This window comes from Haliotis asinina, chromosome 2, assembly GCF_037392515.1.
Source record: "Haliotis asinina isolate JCU_RB_2024 chromosome 2, JCU_Hal_asi_v2, whole genome shotgun sequence".
Classification (NCBI taxonomy): Eukaryota; Metazoa; Mollusca; class Gastropoda; order Lepetellida; family Haliotidae; genus Haliotis; species Haliotis asinina.
The window spans coordinates 8,770,808-8,792,477 of record NC_090281.1 but is presented as its reverse complement, the minus strand read 5'-3'; the positions used below and the strand labels follow the sequence as shown (position 1 = coordinate 8,792,477).

Genomic DNA, 21,670 nt, shown 5'->3' with positions numbered 1-21,670 from the left:
CTCGGTTGGTATTCAAGCAGTTCACAAACTGGAGCTTCTTCAAAGTATGATCAGGCTTAAAGAATGAGGTCACCACTTAATACAATTTTCCCTATTTTTTTAAATACACGTACAAGCTGTCCACAGAAAGACGCACAGATGACTGCAAGAAATACACAAATTGTGCCTTGGGTTGTGTTGTGCATGTTGACAAAAATAATTAGATTTTAGTGACAAGTTAAACCCGAGGTCGGTCCTCGAGAGGATATTTCATTTCCGTCAGATCCACATGTTACAGGCTTAAGATGTACGCTGAGACCCACGGCCGATGTCAAGAAGTTTGTTTAACAAATTGTTTATTTCTGGAGAGAATAATCAAACTTTAGATCCAGGTTAAGCCCGAGGTCGGCTCTTGAGATAATAGTTTTCTCCGTCAGAAGCACATGCATGTTTGCACACATTAGCTGAGCGTAGCTGCTGTCTCCTATATCACCTGAGAGAGAGGTGAATGAAAGTACATGCTTGGACCCGTTTCACATGGCGATAGCTAGTGAAGAAAAGTCATACTGTTTTCACCTGATGTATGTATATATACACCTGGGAGACTTTGTTGTTGACAGTTTCACCTGAATGACATTGGTGTGTAGGTAACAAGAGGATGTAATATATGCAGCATGTACAAACAATGACAAGCTCGACAGTGCCCATTTATATTCCAGACACGAACAATATGACCCCGTGGACAACACAGGGGAGGAAACTGCTGTTGAAAACCGACACTATATGCAAGACAGTTTTTACGTTGTGTATATTGCTGACAAACCCTAAAGGGTCATCTGCCATGTAAAGTTTTTCCCGAAAGATATTCAAACAAGGTTGTTTGCTGACGAGCTCCAGCGCTGCACTGTTGTTATCTGTGTCGTCTGCTCGGTGTCACCATTAATGCAAATGTCAAGGTGAAGGAGCCTTAGTATTGTGAACCACCGCCTGGGTTGAACATTTCCAGTCAGCCCTTGCCATGCTGCAGACGCGGTGATTGTCCGACAACATCGGGTGGAAGACTGTTGTGGTTGAGAATCAATGTATCTCTGAATACAGAGATGGCGCAGTAGGTACATTGCCCAGACAATAAAGCAGTTCCACAAGCGACACTACAGCTGGATCTCTTTGCAGAAACCCTTGTAATAACGGACACCTTTGCTCGTCGTTCACAAGTTCTTGTCTGTACTATCTGTTTGCAGTCACTGAGCTTAAAACCTGTATCTTATTGATTGCATTTTGTAATCACTGCATGATAGAAAAGGTTATATACATTTTGATAAATCGTGGAAAGTGAATCTTGGAAGTACCAAGCATGGCGCAGGAACTTCACTTGGAGGATCTGGCCGTCATCATTGTGTATTTCATCCTGGTCATGGCTGTTGGATTTTGGGTAAGAACTGGACTGCCATAAAATCATTACTATTTCTCTTGGGGTATAAACGTGCTTATTGACCACGATGATAATTTGTCACTGGTTTCTGTAATATCAACGAAAGGTTGATGGAATATGTAATAACTTATCTTCAAATTCTCTATTCTTGGCGTGATTTTGTTTATTGTTTAACGGCGCTATATAGAAATATTGTAGCCCTTTGAGCCTTCAGCAACCCATGCTTGTCATAAAAGGTGACTATGCTTGTCGTAAGAGGCGACTAACGGGATCGGATGGTCAGGCTTACCGACTTGGTTGGCAAATGTCATCGGTTCCCAATTACGCAGATCGATGCTCATGTTGTTGATCACTGGATTGTCTGCTCCAGACTCGAGTATTTACAGACCGCCGCCATATAGCTGTAATATTGCTGAGTGCAGCGTAAAACTAAACTCACTCAATCGCTCTAGCCCTTGGACTATGGCATGTAAACTATCGAATCTAAAATAGACGAACCACCGACGTTTTGAATGTCTTAAATCGTCGAGGACCGATGACACACAGTCAAACGAGTCACCGAGATTGAGCAACCGTAGGTAAATCGTAGGTAAATACGGCGACCAACCTTATCCATGATTATGGCTCGTCGCAAGACACCCTTTTCGTCCGAGCCCGATAGGTCGTACAGTTATATATTTATATACTACGTTTTAGCAACAAGTGCGTATAAGTCCGGGCCTTTATCGTTAGGGTAGCTACGTCTCTGGATTGCACGTTCATCGTAGTCACCATGGAGAGATAGGTCTATGGTGTTGCTAGGTCGCAGCCGCGTGAAGAACACGTTCCCCCGTCAAATTCACAACATCAGAGTTTCCTACGACCTCAACATGGAATTCGCATGTTAAATGAGTCTCCATCTTCGATTAAACAGGGCATTATATTTCATTATAATAAATACCCTGGATCCAATCGCTATCGTAGCTTCGTATAGGGAACGACGTCATTTTCAAGACCATTTTCATCGGAGCTTATATTCTCTGCTACGAACTGATCCATTGTATTACTCGTGGTAGATTGGGGATATAATAACATGGATGAGGGAGTAGTTATACGAGTTATCATATGATATGATATTCAATGAACTAACATGACAAGGCTATTGATCAGTAATTTATACATGTACCGTGTTTGCGAAGAAAGTAAAATGTACCTTATACAAGTTGTAATTGTACATTCACTATAGCTCATTTGGTTTAAACACTAAAATATATAATCACTGGTTAGAAACAACATATTCAGTACTCAAAGAGCATTACCCAGTGTGACATAGTGAAGATTCTGTCTGGGTAGCATGCTGGTTTGTTGTTTAACGCAGAATTCAGCAATATTCCATATTCGAGTCTGGACCTAACAATCCAGTGATCAACAGCATGAACATCGACCTAAGCAGTTGGAATACTATGACATGTGTCAGCCAAATCAGCAAGCCTGACAACCCGTTATATTCGTCTCTTGACAGCATGACCTATGACAGCATAGGTCACTGTCTACCTCTAACACGTATCTTCACGGGTCTAACATGGATGAAGTCGAGGATGATGGCTCCCAAGTATTATGGACGATAATCTTGACTTGACTATATATACTTCCTCTGCCAGTGAATGGGTTGATTCGGTTACTGTTGATGAATCCAACTCATTCTCTTGCCTATATCCTTAGCAGAACCTAAAGAGCATAGTTAAAGGTTTAACAAGAAATACAGCCAGATGACTGTAAGTTTAAAACTTCGTTTTTCCTTCTTGAAAATTGAAATGAAACCGAACAATACAAACTGAATACATATACTTGCATATTCTGATATATACATGTTTGGTTTCAGTCATCATGCACGACCAACACCGGAAGTGTCAAAGGTTACTTCATGGCGGGAAGAGACATGATATGGCTTCCCGTAAGTTTGTATCTTAAGTAGAGAAATACACGTTGTTATTTCCTACCTCAGTGTCTTGTCTGTCGAAGACGTATTTTTATAGATAGAAGGATAATGTTGATTACACCACAATGCCACAGTGACATTGCAGATAAAGAACACAAAAAACGGGTTTTATAGTTGTTCAGGGTGGATTTACTCATGACATAATTTGATAAATTCAAGTGGTTGCAAGAGTCGTATGATAAACAGGGAGATGTGATGCATAATACGAAATGCCGTTGAGATAATAGACATACTATGGACGACGGAAAAATATAGCACCTGTGATTTCCTATCTGGAAATCGGACACACACACACACACACACACACACACACACACACACACACACACACACACACACACACACACACACACACACACACACACACACACACACTGAGGTCCATCCATGATACGACGACCGTGAAACATGCCCAGGGTATCATGCGAAATGATGCTTTTTAAACGTCTTTGGAACAGGCACATCCTCAGAAGAATTCCAGCCAACAAACCTCATCTTGTCCTTTTTCATAAAGCCAATGAATTTATCTATGTTATTGAATTTTCTGTCCCTTTTGCAATGAGATTGGCAAGATTCAGGAAAAGCATGTTAAATGTGCGGAACTCGCCTTGACATGTCTCGCTTACTTCCAAAGTAGTCTGGCTCTCCTTTGTTCTCAGAGCCCTTGGTTTGGTACCTCCTGATCTCATGGCGCAGATCAGGATTTTCCTCTGGGAGTACGTCCATTTGGACGCTGTAGGTAATGCTAAAGGCTGCAGTGCTGAAGGTTGTAAATGTTCTCCGGAAAGGTCTTGGTTGGTTCGACTTGGCAACGTTTCCAGGGAAAAGTCCCATTCGCTGTCTGGGCTGCGTGTAGAGGGGCCAAGGGTCCTGAGCTGATGATGAACCTTACCAGACTTTGATATGCCCTGCACCAACCCACATTCTAAATTTTGTTCAACTGATCTTCAGGTCGGCGCCTCCATCTATGCCACCAACTTTGGTAGTCACTTCTTCGTGGGAATGGCGGGATCGGCGGCCGCTGGGGGAATCGCTGTTACCATATACGAGTGGCACGTAAGTATGAGAAATCCGTTACAACACGCAATAATACGATGTGCCAGTGATCGAAGGGAGAAAAGCTAGCAAGCCAACGCCTTGAGCATATATACTGGTTACATCGATATGTGGGCTATACAAATATCCTGTAACAATACCGAAAAGTTGGACAAGAAGTTACATGAATTCTTAGGCCACAAATTGTGTGAAATGATTTGAGTGCCACTTTTAAAATAAAATGACCCCTGCTCTGGTCGACCCACCCAATAAACCCCATGTTGACCCCAATAGTCACATAGCACTCAAACACGGCATTTTGGTTTCCCCGTATCACACTGACACCCCAGGTACGTTTCTGTATTCAGCTTACTCAGCAATGTCTGTGAACCGAAATGTACCCCAGCCAAAGTCAAAATACAGAAATACCCGGTGCCCTAGACGGGGAACAAGTCCATATTCCGCTACCCCAAACTGCATATAGTTGCTCCCGTTCCACTGATCGCAAGTGGTCTTGTGCATCGCAAAACATTCGTTATTGTGTATAATAGCATTTTTAACATAACGCTATCAAATGTATCTGATAAACAATACTCCGACCAAGAGTTCACATATCGGTAGTACCCGTGACTACGACGATCCCTTCAGTCAAAACGATAGTCGGCGATGCTATTGCATTTCCGGTCAAGACAGGAAGTATATCGCCAACGCATACCTGTATATACTAAGGGACATCATTCCACACTCACAACTCAGTAATACTGAAACTGGTAAATGTTGTCTGTATAGATGTGTGATAACCCCCGATTAAACGAGGTTTTATGACTACTTTTTCCACCTTCAGGCTGTGTTCATGCTGTGTCTCCTGGGGTGGCTCTTCGTTCCGGTGTATGTCGCCTCGGGGGTAAGGCCTGAACAAGGAAGCTTTAATCAGGGCAATAGGATGATGGTCCTATTCAGCCGTGATCCTTCCTATGTATCATGTGCAGGAATCCTGTTTGCCTAAAACGTTGACGTTACATACAACGGTCAGAGAACCATGAAAAGTGTTCAGTTTGTTTTGGTAACTTTGATGTTAATGTTAATCCTAAATTTTACTTTTAGAAAGTATTTGAATCTTGATTATCTTAAAATAAAAGTGAGAATATTTATTTAAGAAATGTTTCTTACAGAATACTTAGATTGCAGTTATACCCCTTTACAGGCGTACACAATGCCGCAGTACCTGAAGAAACGGTTTGGGGGACGTCGACTACGGATCTATCTTTCCTGCCTCGCCATCTTCCTACTCATCGTACAAAAAATATCAGTAGGAAACTTAAATCCCTCTACCACAAATTGAGTGTCGTGCTTTCCCTCAGAATGAGCTTGTTGCTGAACGCTGTACGTTTTTTAACCTCTGTAATTGAACCTGGGTGCCGCCTCACAAAGCGATTTTCGCGTAAAGGTGGCTGTAACTACTACACCATAACTTCCGGCATTCTTAGCGCGGAGGTTGTCCTCACACCAAAACCGTGGCTTCGCAGGACCAACACCTTGTTCGGATTCTGTTAGCCTATGGTGTCGTAATAGATCATTCGGTGGATTGGATGGTCAGACTCAGTGATTAAATGTCATCGTTCCCAGACTGCATGGGTCGGTCGTTGTTCTTGTCTCAGCTGATGGTCTGTCTGGCACTTTTTGTCACGAGGATCTTGGCACAATGATGATGACAATGTCCATACCCAAACATATACCTCAGACAGCTTCAGCACTGAGACTGTTTTCTACAACGGCACCGAGGAGGGTTCCTTAGTGCTCCAGGAAGTATCAGTGGTTCTATAATAAGTTCCCAACACATGCAGTTTAGGGGTGAAAACAGTATTTAAATCACGATTGCGATTTTCGACATTATACCATGAATGCATAGGTCTTTTGACATTGTATTACACAATGAATGAAATATTATACACTTGAGTGATATACACAAGAGTGGTCTTGTCAGAAGCGACATACACGCTTGTTCTCCAAGCTGTATAAACTTAGTTTAAATGGAAAATGGCAAATTTTGTAAATCCAATCTGGATGAATTTTGTGTGACATCATTGGTGGATTTTCGGCCAAAGACTTGGTTCGAATTTGATTCTACAAATTAACTAGTGCTAGCTCTACCTGTCAGGTGGCCATGTATGCCGGGGCCGTGTTCATTCAGCAGTCGGTTGGCTGGGACATGTACTCGTCAATCGTCAGCGTTACCTTGGTAACCGCTGTCTATACCATCATAGGTACGTACACAAGTTCGCTGGGCGGTAAATACAAATTAGAATAGTCGGGAATTTATATATGACCGGATTCTTTCAATCACACGTTATATAGAAACCAAGAAGTGCAAAAGTAAATGATTTGATACAGTGCATGTATAGACCATAAGGAGGGTGAATAACATGTAAATACCACGATGTATATATTTCTGTTTAAAATAATATTTTTTCTTCACAGGCGGTCTTTCGGCGGTCATATGGACGGATGCTTTACAGACTGTTATCATGGTGTTTGGTTCTCTATGGTTGGTCGTAGCAGGTACGTCCCAGTAAAGACTGTTATCATGGTATTTGGTTCTTTAAGGTTGGTCGTAGCAGGTGCGTCCGAGTAAAGACTGTCGGTATGGCTGTTCATAGCAAGAATGTGCCTCTTGCACCAGGTGTAGATTATGCATTGTTTCCATTTCGGCATACCCGATATTATGTCAGCAAAATGTAAATGTGTCAATAGTGACAATGTGCAAGTCACGTGAACGTGTAAATGTTCTGAACGAGATTCAAGGTTTAGTGGCCCAAATAAAGTACGTTATTTAGGTAATCCAAACAAAGAACTCGTGTACCGACACGAAGTGTTCACGTAGGACACATGTACTGTATATGTTGACACATAACGAACACAATATGGCCGGGCACTACAAAGGGAGGTGTTATCTTTCGAGAAGGTAAATGTTTATCCACGATGACACGGCAAATCGAAGCAACCTAAAACTTGTGTAAATATCCCCTCCATCAGGGAGACTATGCATTTTGTATACTGATTACCGCTTGTAAATCACGTTCCTGTAAAAAACCGCCACGTGCTTTTAACTGTGTGTTTGTTGTATGAACGTCTGCAGCTTCTGAGTAGAAACATCCCTGCACCTTATTATTTTGAATGGGGACGTTGTTGGTGGTGTCGTTGTGCCGTTCAAACAAAAACCCAGCTGTCTGTACAATATCGACTACGAACAAGACAATCTAGTGACCGTTCTGGTGACACGCACCAAATACGTCACGAACTGTATCACCCGATACCATTAGTTGCCTCTTACAATCATAGCCACCAGTGAGATCCGGGTTAGAGTATTGGCCTTCCGCAACCCATGCTGAAAGGCGACAAACAGGATCGCGAGGCTCATTAATTTGGCTGACGTACCATCGGTCCCCAATTGAGCAGATCGATGTTCACATTGTTGGTCACTGGATTGTGTGGTCCATTCTCCATTATTTACAGGCTGCCGCTATATAGCTGAAATAATGCGGCGCAAAACTAAACTCACTCATTCACCACAGTCATAGCCCGATGAACGCTAGTTCGAACCCAGACCGTCATATGAGGATGTTTTAACATAATGGGCAGGTCTTAACCAAAAAAGACCACATCAATATCACCCATTCACACAATTACTGAAAAATCGCGAGATAGAGGACAGTTCAATCGATCGAGTTTTGAAGTGTATTTGTGTATTAGCGGTGTTAACGCCATTGTTGCTCGAGCAAATTCAGGTATACAGTATGTCACGTGATGTGTCTGCGCAGTATGTGAGGTAGATGGTTTATAAGAAAAGTCTGTCTCCCAGAACCTTTGAACGTAAATTATGAAAAAGTGAATCCAAGTATCCATTTGGATTTTATTTATATCTTTATAATTCTTTTTTTATTTCATAAAGAGACATCTTTATACAACATGATATGTCATGTACAAACGTGTCTGTGTATTCTTTGTGTGTAATACAGGCGTGCAAGAACAAACAACATTGCCATCTAGATGGTATCACTTTATAGTAATTACAATATTGAACAAGTAGTCGACCAGAAAATCCAGTGACTGATATTATGAGCAATTGAGCAATGATGTATTCGTCTGGGTACAGTGATACCATCCACTGAGTCATATCAGCTGATCCAGTACATCGCCTGTTCCTTGGGGCTACTCTGATCCCTGAATCCCCAGTGCGCCACGTTGCTCCTACCTGTACGTGTATTTGATGTGTATACATGTGTTCCAGGCTTCCTCAACGTGGGCGGCATGGACTCGTTGTTCGAGAAGTACATGCACTCCGTCCCCAACGTCACCACGTGCGGTAATACTACCAGCGGCCTCCCCCGTGCAGACTCCCTTCACATGTTTCGCGACCCCATCGACGGAGACATCCCGTGGCCCGGGACTATCCTTGGACTCACCCCTATGGCCATCCTAGCGTGGTGCACGGACCAGGTGCAGTAACCCAATCTATAGCGAGAGTATTAGATTTACGTCGCTTTGAACTGTACTTCAGTTATATACTGATGGAGACAAATAAGGCGACACTGCTTCATCGCAGTTTCCTCTATTTATTCTCAGATACCCACCCACACTGCGATACAGAGCTTGTGAAGAAACCTGAAAAAATATAGGAACATGTTTGCTTTCGTGTGTTCCATTTCGATCTCACTTTCGAACACTGTTCCAACCGAAGTTGTTTTAACCAATGGATCCAGGCTAGTTTTCGGAGAAGATCCGACATCTAAGATACTGGATAATCGGGGGTGCCTCTAGGCCTCTATCGTCTATTTCACCTTGTCTATTCCTTCCTCAGGTGATGGTACAGCGAGTGCTATCGGCCAAGACCCACTCTCACGCCAAGGGCGGGGTGCTTCTAGCCGGCTGGCTCAAACTTCTGAGTTTCTTCATCGTCATCCTGCCGGGAATGATGGGACGTGTTCTGTTTCCGGGTAGGTACAATCGGAACACACCTACCAGTCTCAAATCGCCCTATTGGTCATGCCCGTCACAGGCGTGTAATAGACTTGGAACCAGCAGACTGAAAACACATACTTTTATAATATTTTAAAATATTTACAAGCGTTTGTGGTGGTTTTGTTTACTTATGTTGTAATATCGCCCTCAGATGAGGTTGGCTGCGTGGACCCTGACATCTGCGAGAGCGTCTGTGAGAACCGCAATGGCTGCTCTAACATCGCATATGCAAAACTAGTCGTCAACATTTTGCCAACAGGTAAAAACCAACGAGAATCGAGACATACAGTCAACCCATACCATGAATGCAAACTATACAAAACCAGAAACAATGTTTCACATATTCACAAATTCAACTGTTGAATGTTGGAGAAAAGTACACTGTTTTCCACATACAAGCAGTATTTTAATCTCATATGTGGGTATTTGTGCTGTGACGGGTAAATATGCCCAGCGCTATGTGTATGTAGTATATTTTAAAAGTTGGCCTCAAGTGACCGATGCAATCTCCTCTTTTGATGTGCACCATGTTGCTCCGTGTTTTTGTTCAGGAATACATTATAAGTTGTTCATGGGGCCCGAGAGACCAGCGAACAACGTATTTACCTTACCGAAAACCTCAAAGTTACTTTTGAATTGTTTGAAGCACGGTTACGTTTTGTAGCCATCGCTAGGTTTAACATACAAGAAAAACAGATTCTCAAAACATCGGTAATTTCCGTACATCATGCCTGATTCGGTGTTATTCGAGATAAAGAATATGACTACCACGAAGTACCAAATGAGTTCGGCATTGCCGGCGTGGTACATAGAAAATTTTAGTGGCTCGTAAGAGGGGAACTGTGTATATAATAGAAGAACGCTTAGCTAATGAGAAAGCAAGCGACATTTATGTCAGGGGTAACACACACACGCACACACTCACTTTCTATTATTTTCACAGTACCCCTCTTACAGGATGCGGTTGTTATTCGACGTGCTCAGAGGCTTATAGACGTGAATCACGTTTAATAGAGCTGTCAGATAAACTAGAATTCCCGTATATGATCATCAGTTAACCAAGAGCTGTCAGTGAAACATCAGTTCCCGTTTAAGACTGTCAGTTAACCAAGAGCTCCCCTATAAGGCTCTCAGTTAACCAAGACCTCCCCTATATGGTCATCAGTTAACCACGAGCTCCCCTTTAAGGCTGTCAATTAACCAAGAGCTCCCCTTTAAGGCTGTCACTTAACCAAGAGTTCCCTTTTAAGGCTGTCAGTTAACCAAGAGTTCCCCTTTAATGTTGTCAGTTAATCAATTGTTCCCCTTTAAGGTTGTCAGTTGACCAAGAATTCCCCCTTCGAGGTTGTCAGTTTACCAAGAGTTTCCCTTCAAAACTGTTTATTAACCTTTATGGCTGCCTGTTGTTTCTGTAAGACTATAATATTACCTACAGGCGTTCGTGGCTTGATGTTGGCGTGCATGCTGTCGGCACTGATGAGCACATTGACCTCCGTGTTCAACAGCGCGAGTAGCCTCTTCACACTTGACCTGTGGACAAGATGTCGCCCAAAATCATCTGAGAGGGAGCTTATGATTGTGGGAAGGTAACATTTTCAAAAGACCCCGATATATTAACCAAAGTACGATTTATTTAGCTTAAAACATGCAGTTAGTGCGGAAAACTGTGATAGTAAATACTTTAGAACTTTTACACGATATGTGTTTAAGCTTCCGTTAACAATATGTCTAGGGTCCGGTTTCACAAAGAGGCTTTACCACTAAGGTGATCGTAACTTAGAAATGGGCGCACGAGTCATATCGCTTTTCTCATATCAAAGTGCCACTACCTTCGGCAGTCTCCGTTATTAAAGTACTGGAGAGGAGTAAGGGAGATTGACTTTACGTCGCTTTTAGCAATATTCCAGCATTATCATGGCGTGTGACAAAATTTGATAAACCGATGGGGTTTTTAGCCGAGTGGTTAAAGCGTTCGTTCGTCACGTCGAAAACCCGGGTTTGATTCCCCACATGGGTAAAATGTGTGAAGCCCATTTCTGGTGATATGGTTAGAATGTGGCTAAAGTGGTGTAAAACCATACTCACTCACCTGTTCACATGGCGATAACGCTTTACAATCAAACGTTCGTTTAAATTCTTCCTATATTTGCAAAAATACTGAAAGATTGAACTATATCGCTCTCTTCCTCCCAGGTTGTTCATCTTAGTGCTGGTAGGTATCAGCATTGCGTGGATCCCCATCCTGAACGTCGCCCAGGGGGGACAACTCTGGTCATACGTGCAGGCCATGCAGGCGTACCTGTCCCCGCCCTGGGTCGTGGTGTTCATCATGGGTATAGCATGGAAGAGGACTACAGAGAAAGTGAGCTTCACAGCTGGCTTATCAACTAATTGCTAATTGATTCACGACGATTGTATCAATATTCAAGTACAAGGGCTTATAACGAAGAACTCTGGCATCAAGGAATGAAGTACCATTGATGAAATCAAAACATCCTTGTATGTAAGACACTAGTGAAGAACCGTGTTGGTATATGTCTTCAGTAACCCATCCTTGTCGTAAGGGGCGACTAACGGGATCGGGTGGTCAGGCTCGCTGACTCAGTTGTTATTGTATCCCAGTTGCGTAGATCGCTCCTGGTAAAGTTGATTACTGAATCGTCTGGTCCAGATTCAATTATTTACAGTACGCAGTCATATAGCTGGGATAGTGTTTAACGCAGCGTTAAACATCAAGCAAACAGAACCAATCCAAATCAAACCTTTTACATAGTGGAATCACTCCGCCATTGACAATATAAAGTGGGATCTGTACAAGTGTGAGCGTGTGTGCCTGCCAGTTGTGTTACAAGCCCCTGTGGCTATGTACAAAGTGTTCGATTAAGAATTGACGCCCAACAACCTATGTATTTAAGAGGATTGAGTGGTCAGGCTAGATGACTTTGTTCATTGGAATCGGGCGTTGCTTATATCAGGGTCTTTTATTGCTAGCCGCCATAATCTAATTGTAATTTTGCTGAGTGCAGCTCTTGCGTTAATATGCAATGTGGTTGAGAAAACGGGTCTGATACTTGACTTTCGTGAAATAAGTGTGACATTTTTATTACGACTGAAGTAAAATGTGCTATTACCAGAATCAGTGGATTTCATTGTGTTCTCGACAATCGTTCTGTCACCAGGGGGCGTTCTGGAGCTTGATGGCTGGCCTCGCTGTAGGATTGAGCCGGATGATCATGGATCTGGCCTACCCTAAACCTGCGTGCGGCGAGAAGGAGACGAGACCTGAAGTCCTTTACAAAGTGGACTTTCTGTACTTCGCATTTATGCTGTCTGTCATAGTGTTTGTCGTCTGCATCGTTGTCAGTCTCATGACCGAGAAGAGACCGGAAGTTAAGGTAAATTAAGCATTTCGCACTTATGCGAATAATGGACATTTGGAGGTATGTTGATTAACGTTAATCATCTGCATAAAACAACCCAGCTCTTTGTTCAGTAGCTTAAAAATAGATGCCCCTTCAAATTACACGGTTCTTTCCTGCCATTGCAAATACAACCTGAACGTCAAGGGGGAATAATGACTATCCTCCGAACGTATTATACTCAATATCTTCCCAAACTGATACTAATGTGATATACCAGGTTTGAAGTTGTGCCAGTCAGTGCCTCCAGTGGAGATGTTTGGATATGTCATTGAATGCATGCCAAGAGTACGATAAACCCTGTGCAAAGTTATTGTTAGGAGCGGTGGGATGAAACGAATTTTGATTCACAGTCAAGAAGTGATACGAAAGATGTGTCTGGTGATACATCTGCCAACACGAGGCTTTGAAGGTGCCTCCATCCAGGGTAGTGATCGTAGAAGGGTAGATACAATACCCGGATTAACGAGATAACGCGACTGGGAACACCAGGGGACTCGAACTCGGGTCTTCGGCGTGACGTGCGAACGCTTGGTCTACTAGACTGCCCCACACCCCAACTAGCTCAACTCTTGAGTGAGTGAGGTTATAGTTTCAACAATAGCATGACAGGGAGCACCAGAGAGAATTTCACACGTTAAACTTGTGTTGGGAATTGCATCCAGGTCATCTATAAATTCTTTACCTATTGATATATATGTATTGTTTTCACTGCATACATTTTCTATGAATTCAGTAATTTGTTTTAGGGGAGGCTAGCTATGGTGGTAATCGAAAATGATCTGAACACAATGCACATATCTAGCGTCATTTAATTGGTTAACTTTGAAACACACAATATCATAATTATGGATGTGAAAAGGTGTATTTAACGATCATTTGATCTTCCTATAGCTGCGACGCTGCACGTGGAGCACTCGCTACTCCGAGCCACGCGAGGACACAGACGAAGAAGAAGACTACGACAACGAGGCTGCCAGGAACGCTACCGTGCACCCTAACAACGACCGCGACGAGAAATCAGGTATGTTTGCGAAAGATCAGAGAGCATGTGAAGGTCACTTAGCTTTATGTTGTCACATACCTGTGTGCTCACCTCTATTGTTTACTTCATGAGAAATACATCAATGAATAATTACTTTGTCGTTAGTGACCACGTAATGGGATATCCAAAATGCATATCAAAGCAAAAAACGAAATTGAATATTTCTACACAAGTGATAGAAACCATTAGTCCATTTCGGACTGAAATCTATGTGAAACACTTAGTTTTTGGGAGCGAACACCCAGTTCATCTTAAGCCTCATTATCTCCGACTCATTACTTTGGGAAAGAGTGACGTGTACATGCTTGACAATGTGCGAATTCCTGACTTGCTGTTTCTGTCTTGGCTTCCACATCTTTCCCTCAGGTTAGGCATTTCCCTTGTCCTTAAAATCTTACAAAGCGTCAATTGCAAGGCCATTCAGTCAGATAATTAGTGCAACTGCTTCCAAACTGTGGGTTGAACCAAGAATTGGTCTATAGCATAACCAATTCCCCGGTCTTGAAAACGAACGTAGCCAGGCAGTTCCAAATGGTTAATAATAAAGTCCGATCTATCTATGGGTTGGATAAACTTTGTAAGTTCCATAGCACACAACCGAAAGGGTTGATATTGGGGCATTTTTGTTTGTGTGTTTGTTTATTTAAGATTGCTATATTAGAGCGCAAGTAACAAAACACACACGATCTGATTGGATAACAACCCACACATCTTCAATATGTTCGGTATGGAAAAAGAGACTGAACTGAAACTCTGTATGAACAGGTGGTGTTACATCCTTACTTGTATTCTCCGTTACTGGGCCGTACACTGTTAAATTTGATTACATAGCGACGGTAGACTTCACTATATCTGTCCAAGAACATCACGATGGTCCGCAAATAGTCAGTCATGTACGTGGTCTTTTAAATAGAACTTCTGACCCTGACACTTTGGACGTATCCTAGGTGGGTACTTGTTACACCGCTTGAATTCGGCATCTTGTGAAGAATATATCAGCTTGGAATGTTAGTATTTTGGTAAAGTTTTAGCAATATTCCAGGCATATCCCGACGGCTGGACACCGGATATGGGCATCACATGCTGTGCCCCTGTGGGAATTCGAACCTGGGTCTTCGGCGTTACTAGCTAACGCTTTAACCACTATGCTACCCCACATAGAATGACCTACGATGTCGGAATGACACTAGTAGTTACAAATGCCTCACTGCCATAGTATAGTTGTGAAGCAACCTTGTCAAAGAGGCGTTTGTCAGGCCTGGCACAAGTCAAAGGGCACGCCCGACACACGCACCTACATGACCTGCATGTTAATTGGTGATGTTTAATTCTATTCCAGATGGAAAGTTTTCTCTGAAGGAGAAAGTATACAACATTCTGTGCTGCTACTCCAGCTTCAAACCCAAACCAGTAACCAAGGCGATGGAGGAGGCGGACGCCAGACGCTACAGAGGCGAGGGCGAGGCTCCCTGGATCAGCAAGTTCCTGGACTTCAACGCCATTCTTGTGATGGCCGTAACAGTGTTTCTTCTGGGCGTGTTCGCTTAGAAATTATTGAATCACATGATCATGATATACGTGGAATGGTACAATCGACGGTTCTTTTAACAATTTAGCACCGATTTAGTAAGAACATTTTGGTCGTTTTTATAGCATTGTCTCATTATTTGTAGTATTTATAGGATTCGGGTTTGAAAAACAAAAGTGATTATATTAATGTCTGTAGTGTTTTGTCTACATCACGCCTGAAAAAGGCATTGTGACAGTGGCCCCTTAGTCTCCACACTAGTCTAGGATTCGTTTCGCAGCCAAAATCTCAAACAAACGAATGTACTTTGGTTGAAACTCAACATGCCCACGGACCACTTAGTACTTCCACGTTCTGTATTTCCCAATTTATGTTCATAAAAGTCTCACCGTTATGGATAAATCTGCTTAGCGAATTATGGGTTTAGCTGCTTGTACAATCTGTCATCCAGACTTATGGTGTAAGATCAGTGGTCTTATCTGTCATAAGTAGACATGGTATCCCCTGCAATGCTGCTACATTTGGTCATTAATCAGAATTTGTATCAGTATTCTGCTGCTATTCCTGTTTTGCTGATTTACGAGCGCATTTATTGTGACAAATATATCTATGTATGAAATGAGCATAAGCGTAAAGCATACACACTCTCTAGAATTAATTTTTTCTCCGATAAACAGATAATAGTCTGTTGATAGTAATATCTCACTGTTTGATGTGAATTCAGATAATAATGTACTCTTCAGACTTGATGATGCTATAATACTATTGTAAAAATTGGTACACAGAAACATGTTGGTAGGAAAACTATGCAAGTGTTGTGTCGTGTTTGAGTCGTATCTTCATGCAGTACATACATGTATACTCCCATCAGCGGTGTATGTGTTGATAATTCAACTCTCAGGATTAGGTATGGGCACCGGGGCTTGTATCGCTTAGAAACAGTGTTAGAAAGACATAGTGTTTATAGTACTATAAAGAAGTTTTATATAGTACTAGGGTAGGGTCTATACACCTGTGCCTATCTTATATCGTTTCTAAGAGATACAAGCGCCTTGTGGGTATGAGCAAGTACCTGGCCCCATTCAGCAATATGATGGCGGCTGTAATTCTGTAAGTGATCCAGTCAGAACCACAGGTAAGTGATGAATAGTGTTGGAATATTGCTAAAATGGCCTACAACCACACTCACTCACCCAATACTAGCCATACTGTCAGGGTAGGAGGACAAGCAATGCTAATGTCGCTGTCGCAACTTTACTAAACCTTGCTTGACCCACTGAAAGTCCTCACACTTTCGCCGCAGTTTCTGTGAATGTATAAGTCATTTAAACTGACATTCATTCAGGTACTTTTACCTGGCTCCTCTACCGACCTGTCATCCTATCTACTACTAGGTATAAACTGTAAACCTGCTGGGGGATATAATGACATGTTACAAATGAATGCCCCTACTCCAATAATCGCCCACAAACAAACAACAAAACAATAGCAGTGGGGCCCACTATTAACAGTACTTGTGTATCGCTAGCGTGGCATTACAGAACAACAGGAAGTATGTGCAGTGACGTTTCGGTGTTGTTGCTTCCATAACATATAATAGCAAAGTGATCAAAGTCTGATCAAAGAATACTGATCAGTCTTACAACTCGCAAAATTTTATCGTCGCATATATGGTATTGACTGTTCAATCGCAAAATTTTATCGACGCAAAAATTTCCTGGTTTTTCAAATTCATGATCACTTATTTACACTGTATCGTTTCTGCAAGATATTACCTAGTGTTTCCTTGGAGACTGAGCCCTGTCATTAAATGTATCTATAGGCAGACAAGTGTTTGATCAGTACTGGCGATATTGGCATCATGTATTGTATCACATTGTTAATAAGTTACTGCGATTAGAACAAAATTAATCATGAGGTTTGCATGCACCATTGCAAACTTTCTTTCTCTACTTCATCATCTCCGTGTGTTATCTGTCTTCACACGTGAACCCCAAGGGTGTTACAATTTCGACGAAAATATACATGTTTTGGTGTATATATCCGAATTTTAATGAATTTCTTCAAATCGCAGAAGTTGGCATCTGTGCATTCGAAGATACGTCTTCCATACAGTAATCCTCCGACCTTATCTGATGTTCATGTATCTGCACCGAAACAATGAATCAATTTCACGTTTTGCTTTAGAGCGTAACATCCCTGCTATACGAGGGTAATAGAGTCTGGACCAGACAATCAAGTGATCAACAGCATGAGAATCTGCGCCGTTTGGACACGATGACGTGTCAGCTAAGTCAGCGAGTCTCATCACTCGATCCGTTAGTCGCCTCTTACAAGCATGGGTTGGGGAAGACCAGTTTTAACCTGGATCTTCATGGGTCTCATGTTTTCAATTGAGTCGGTAATTACATAATACATAGCAGTCTAATGGATTTGTAGAGGACATTCTTGGTTTAACACTCCTTGAACGGAGTGTTAGTATATTACATTAAGTCTCAAGCTCTCAGCGATGCTTTCGGCGCCAACGGGCACGTTCACAGTGCTGACAGACAAAGCTTCAGTGTCAGAGATAGTGGACTAATGGGCTATCACACATAGGTCCATTCAAGGGAAATAAAGTCAGATGTCTTACTAACTTATACAACTGAATAATATTTCATATATCGAGCATCCGTTTGAAAGTGGTAGATAATTCGTAATTTTAAAAATCAACATCCAAGCTACACTATGTAAAATATCCGAGTCTGGGTACTGATCCACAAAACGTTCGTAAAGTTACGTTTGTCTTACCTCTTAAAGTTTATCACAGGCTCATGAATGTCATAAAGCTACGAAAGGAATGCTGATCTCTCCAACGATCAGGCTACTCTATCAGGGCCCCGATGTGCAAAGCGTTCGTAGCACTACGTCATTCGTAAACCAAATATAAAGTATAGAGTTACGTTCGCTTTGAGGAGGGACCCACGTTCAGGGCGCCGAATCAGCAGGGACCGTGCGATACCCATTTCCTCACTACATTGTCACATATTTCGTTTAATTGTGAATCCTTAATTTGTACCAAAATGGAACACTGTATTCTGTTTCAGTTCTCCGATTACATGGTTTATTAAAGAGAAGTAAAATTGCTCGCCACGTTCTTAATGGCCCGATCTCAAGAGTGTCCTGTTGTTTAAAGAATGCAAACATAAAACATGGTGTCAGAAGTGACATCGTGTATAAGAAAAAAAGTCGAGATGTCTTTCACGGGAAAAAGACATCTAGATTTTCATCGAAACAGAAGTTAGGCAACGGAATGGCTAATAAAATTGGAATTCCGCCAATGGACTTCGAGTCAGCGAACGTAGGTGAAACATGGCGGCGATGGCAGCAAACTATGGAACTATCATTGTCGGGCCCCATATTAGGGAAGGAGGGGAAATAGAAGTTCTCATATTATATTTCCTTTTGCACATCGGTCAGGCAGGTAGAGACATTTATAATACTTGGAAATTAAAGGAGGAAGAAGGTGGCAAAATCAAGACACTATTTGATAAGTTTTCCCAACATTGCGTACCACAACAACATACCACTGTGATGAGATTTCGTTTCTACTCGAGGATTCAACTACCTGGTGAAAGCATCGATCAATATGTGACTGAACTGAAGAGTTTATCAAAACACTGTGCATTTGATATTTTGAATTTGTGGCGATAGACCAATAATAACTGTCATTCCCCTCCAGCATCAGGTCTCAACGTATGCAGACAGATGGGTCTCATTCAAGTTGTTCTTGATATCAGTCAGTCACAAAAAACAACATCAAAGAACATCTTGGAGCAATATGATGATTTATTCAAGGACGTGGAATGTATAGAGGAGGAATAAAGAATACATTTGGAAAGAGGTGCGGTACCTGTACCAGTTAGGAGAGGTCCAGTAGCTTTGGAACCAAAGATTCAGGAAGAGTTACAGAGGATGGAAAACATGGGAATAGTGTGCAAAGTGGACCTACAAGCTGGGGAAACTCAATGGTCGTGGGACCAAAACCAAATGCTGAGATCAGGTTCTGTTTGGACCGGACAGACCTGAACAAGGTTGTAAAGAGAGAGCATTACAAAATACCAACACTATAAGATGTTACTGATAAACTTGTTGGACAAAAATATTTCACTGTACTTGATGCCAAATCATCATTTTGGCAGGTTCCATTGGATAATAAGTCATCACTGCTGTCTACTTTCAATACACCGTTTAGATTTCTGAGGCTGCCCATCAAATTTTATAAAATTAGATTTCTGAGGCTGCCCATGAGATGATGAGAGATGATGAGGGATAGAATTGTGTGTGGAACAAAAGATACACGTGTACAAGAACCTTTGTTACAAGAACCTGACTTTACACTTGCTAAAGCAAGAAAACTAGCAAGGAGTTATAAATTGAGTAGGGCGCAAGTGAAGGATGTACATTCATTGAGAAAATCAAACAAACCACGTGGGCATGGTACTTATGGTCCCTACGGTAACTGAAACATAAATGCTACTTTGTGCCAAAATTGTGGGAAATATCATTCTCGCCAAGATACATGTCCTGCTATGGGGAAAGTGTGCCACAAATGCAATAGACTGAATTACTATGTTTTTATGTGCAGAGCTACCTTTCACAGAGGAAGAGGGACACCCCACCAGCATGGTCGAGGCAGAGAACACAACACATTTCATCTTCACCGTCAGCAGCAAAGGATAAACTTGTTGGACAAAATTAGTTCACTGTACTTGATGCCAAATCATCATTTTGGCAGGTTCCATTGGATAATAAGTCATCACTGCTGTCTACTTTCAATACACCGTTTAGATTTCTGAGGCTGCCCTTTGGAATAAAGACAGCAAATGAAATATTACAGAAATGGAATTAAGGAGACTGTGAGATAGTCTTCCGTGCAAAACCAGCTTGTTGATACCTGAGGCACAAAACTGTAACAAAGTCTTGACAGCGCTGTCAGATTCCAAGGACAATCAGAAGTGTTACTATAATCGACCTGCACACAGCAGAGTTGACTTCCTGAACAACGATAACATCAGGATGAGACAAGGGAGACAGTGGATTCCGGCAACAGTCACAGGACAAGCTGAAACTCCAAGATCATACTATATGAAGACAGCAGAAGTTGCAGAGTGTGGCGGAACAATAGAGACATGATACCTGATCAACAGAATTCACGACAGGAGGCTCCTAGTCCCCATACAAGCACCTCTACTAGTCCAGCTGCTCCAAGATGGAGACATCATTGCATCCAACAACCACAACACTGACTTCAATCACATTGTCACATTGAAGGGTCGTCTGATCTTCAAATCGTTATGATTAATTAATGATGATGTGAATATACTTTCATCATTAAGATCTCTACATTTTTATGAGAAAGTTCTAATGTTTTGATTCAGTGCTGACTTTGCAGTTAGTGCTAACAAGGGACAGTTAATTTCTTTTCCTTATAACAGAGGGGATGTCACATATTTCGTTAAACTGTGAATCCATAATTTGTACCAAAATGGTACACTGTACTCTGTTTCAGTTCTCCGATTACATGGCTTATTAAAGAGAAGTAAAATTGCTCGCCACGTTCTTAATGGCCCAATCTCAAGGGTGTCCTGTTGTTTAAAGAATGCGAACATAAAGGCACGTCAAATATATGAACGTTTGCCTCGTTATTACTAACATCACTGTGCAGAAGATGTTTCTCAGTTTATACATTGTCCTAAACCGGCAAAATATGACAACAATAATTAATCCTGGCACAAATTCCGACCATGGGGAGCACAGGTAATGGTTCCTAGCTGGAATTATATCTGTGACATTTGCTGATCTTCCAACCGAATCCATGGATGATTTGATAGTTGTATGACGCCTCATCCTCTTCCAGTACAGGCATCGGCCTGCAAATACAGTACCAGACAATCCAGTGACTGAGAACGTGACCATCGATCTATACGAACCTGGAATTCGATGATACCTGTCAACCTGGGCCCAAGTTCACAAAGCGGTCGTGGGCGATCTAAGGGGATCGTAACTCCCATACTTGAACAGACTTACAACAGAGTAGCGCTAAGTTTGTGAAAGCCTATCGTAACCTATCGTAACTCTATATACTGTACTGTACTATACTGGGGGGGGGGTACCCAAAGGCCAAGGGTTAAGGATCTAGAAGAGGGGTGCCCAAGGGCTAAGGATGTAACATCCCGCTCGTTAACTATGTATG

At 42.1% G+C, this 21,670-nt stretch overlaps 1 protein-coding gene across 1 annotated transcript; it reads left to right on the top strand.

Annotated features, from left to right (window-relative positions):
- The first annotated feature begins 495 nt into the window (after window positions 1-495).
- Window positions 496-16,302, top strand: LOC137273198 (sodium/mannose cotransporter SLC5A10-like). The gene is made up of 15 exons (XM_067805696.1): window positions 496-1,411; window positions 3,273-3,344; window positions 4,341-4,445; window positions 5,269-5,328; window positions 5,629-5,733; window positions 6,583-6,688; window positions 6,903-6,983; window positions 8,713-8,921; window positions 9,283-9,418; window positions 9,595-9,702; window positions 10,879-11,029; window positions 11,637-11,805; window positions 12,623-12,838; window positions 13,757-13,886; window positions 15,247-16,302. Exons 1-15 carry the CDS (start codon window positions 1,334-1,336, stop codon window positions 15,453-15,455), a joined length of 1,935 nt encoding a protein of 644 aa, XP_067661797.1. The 5' UTR covers window positions 496-1,333; the 3' UTR covers window positions 15,456-16,302.
- Window positions 16,303-21,670: the final 5,368 nt, after the last annotated feature.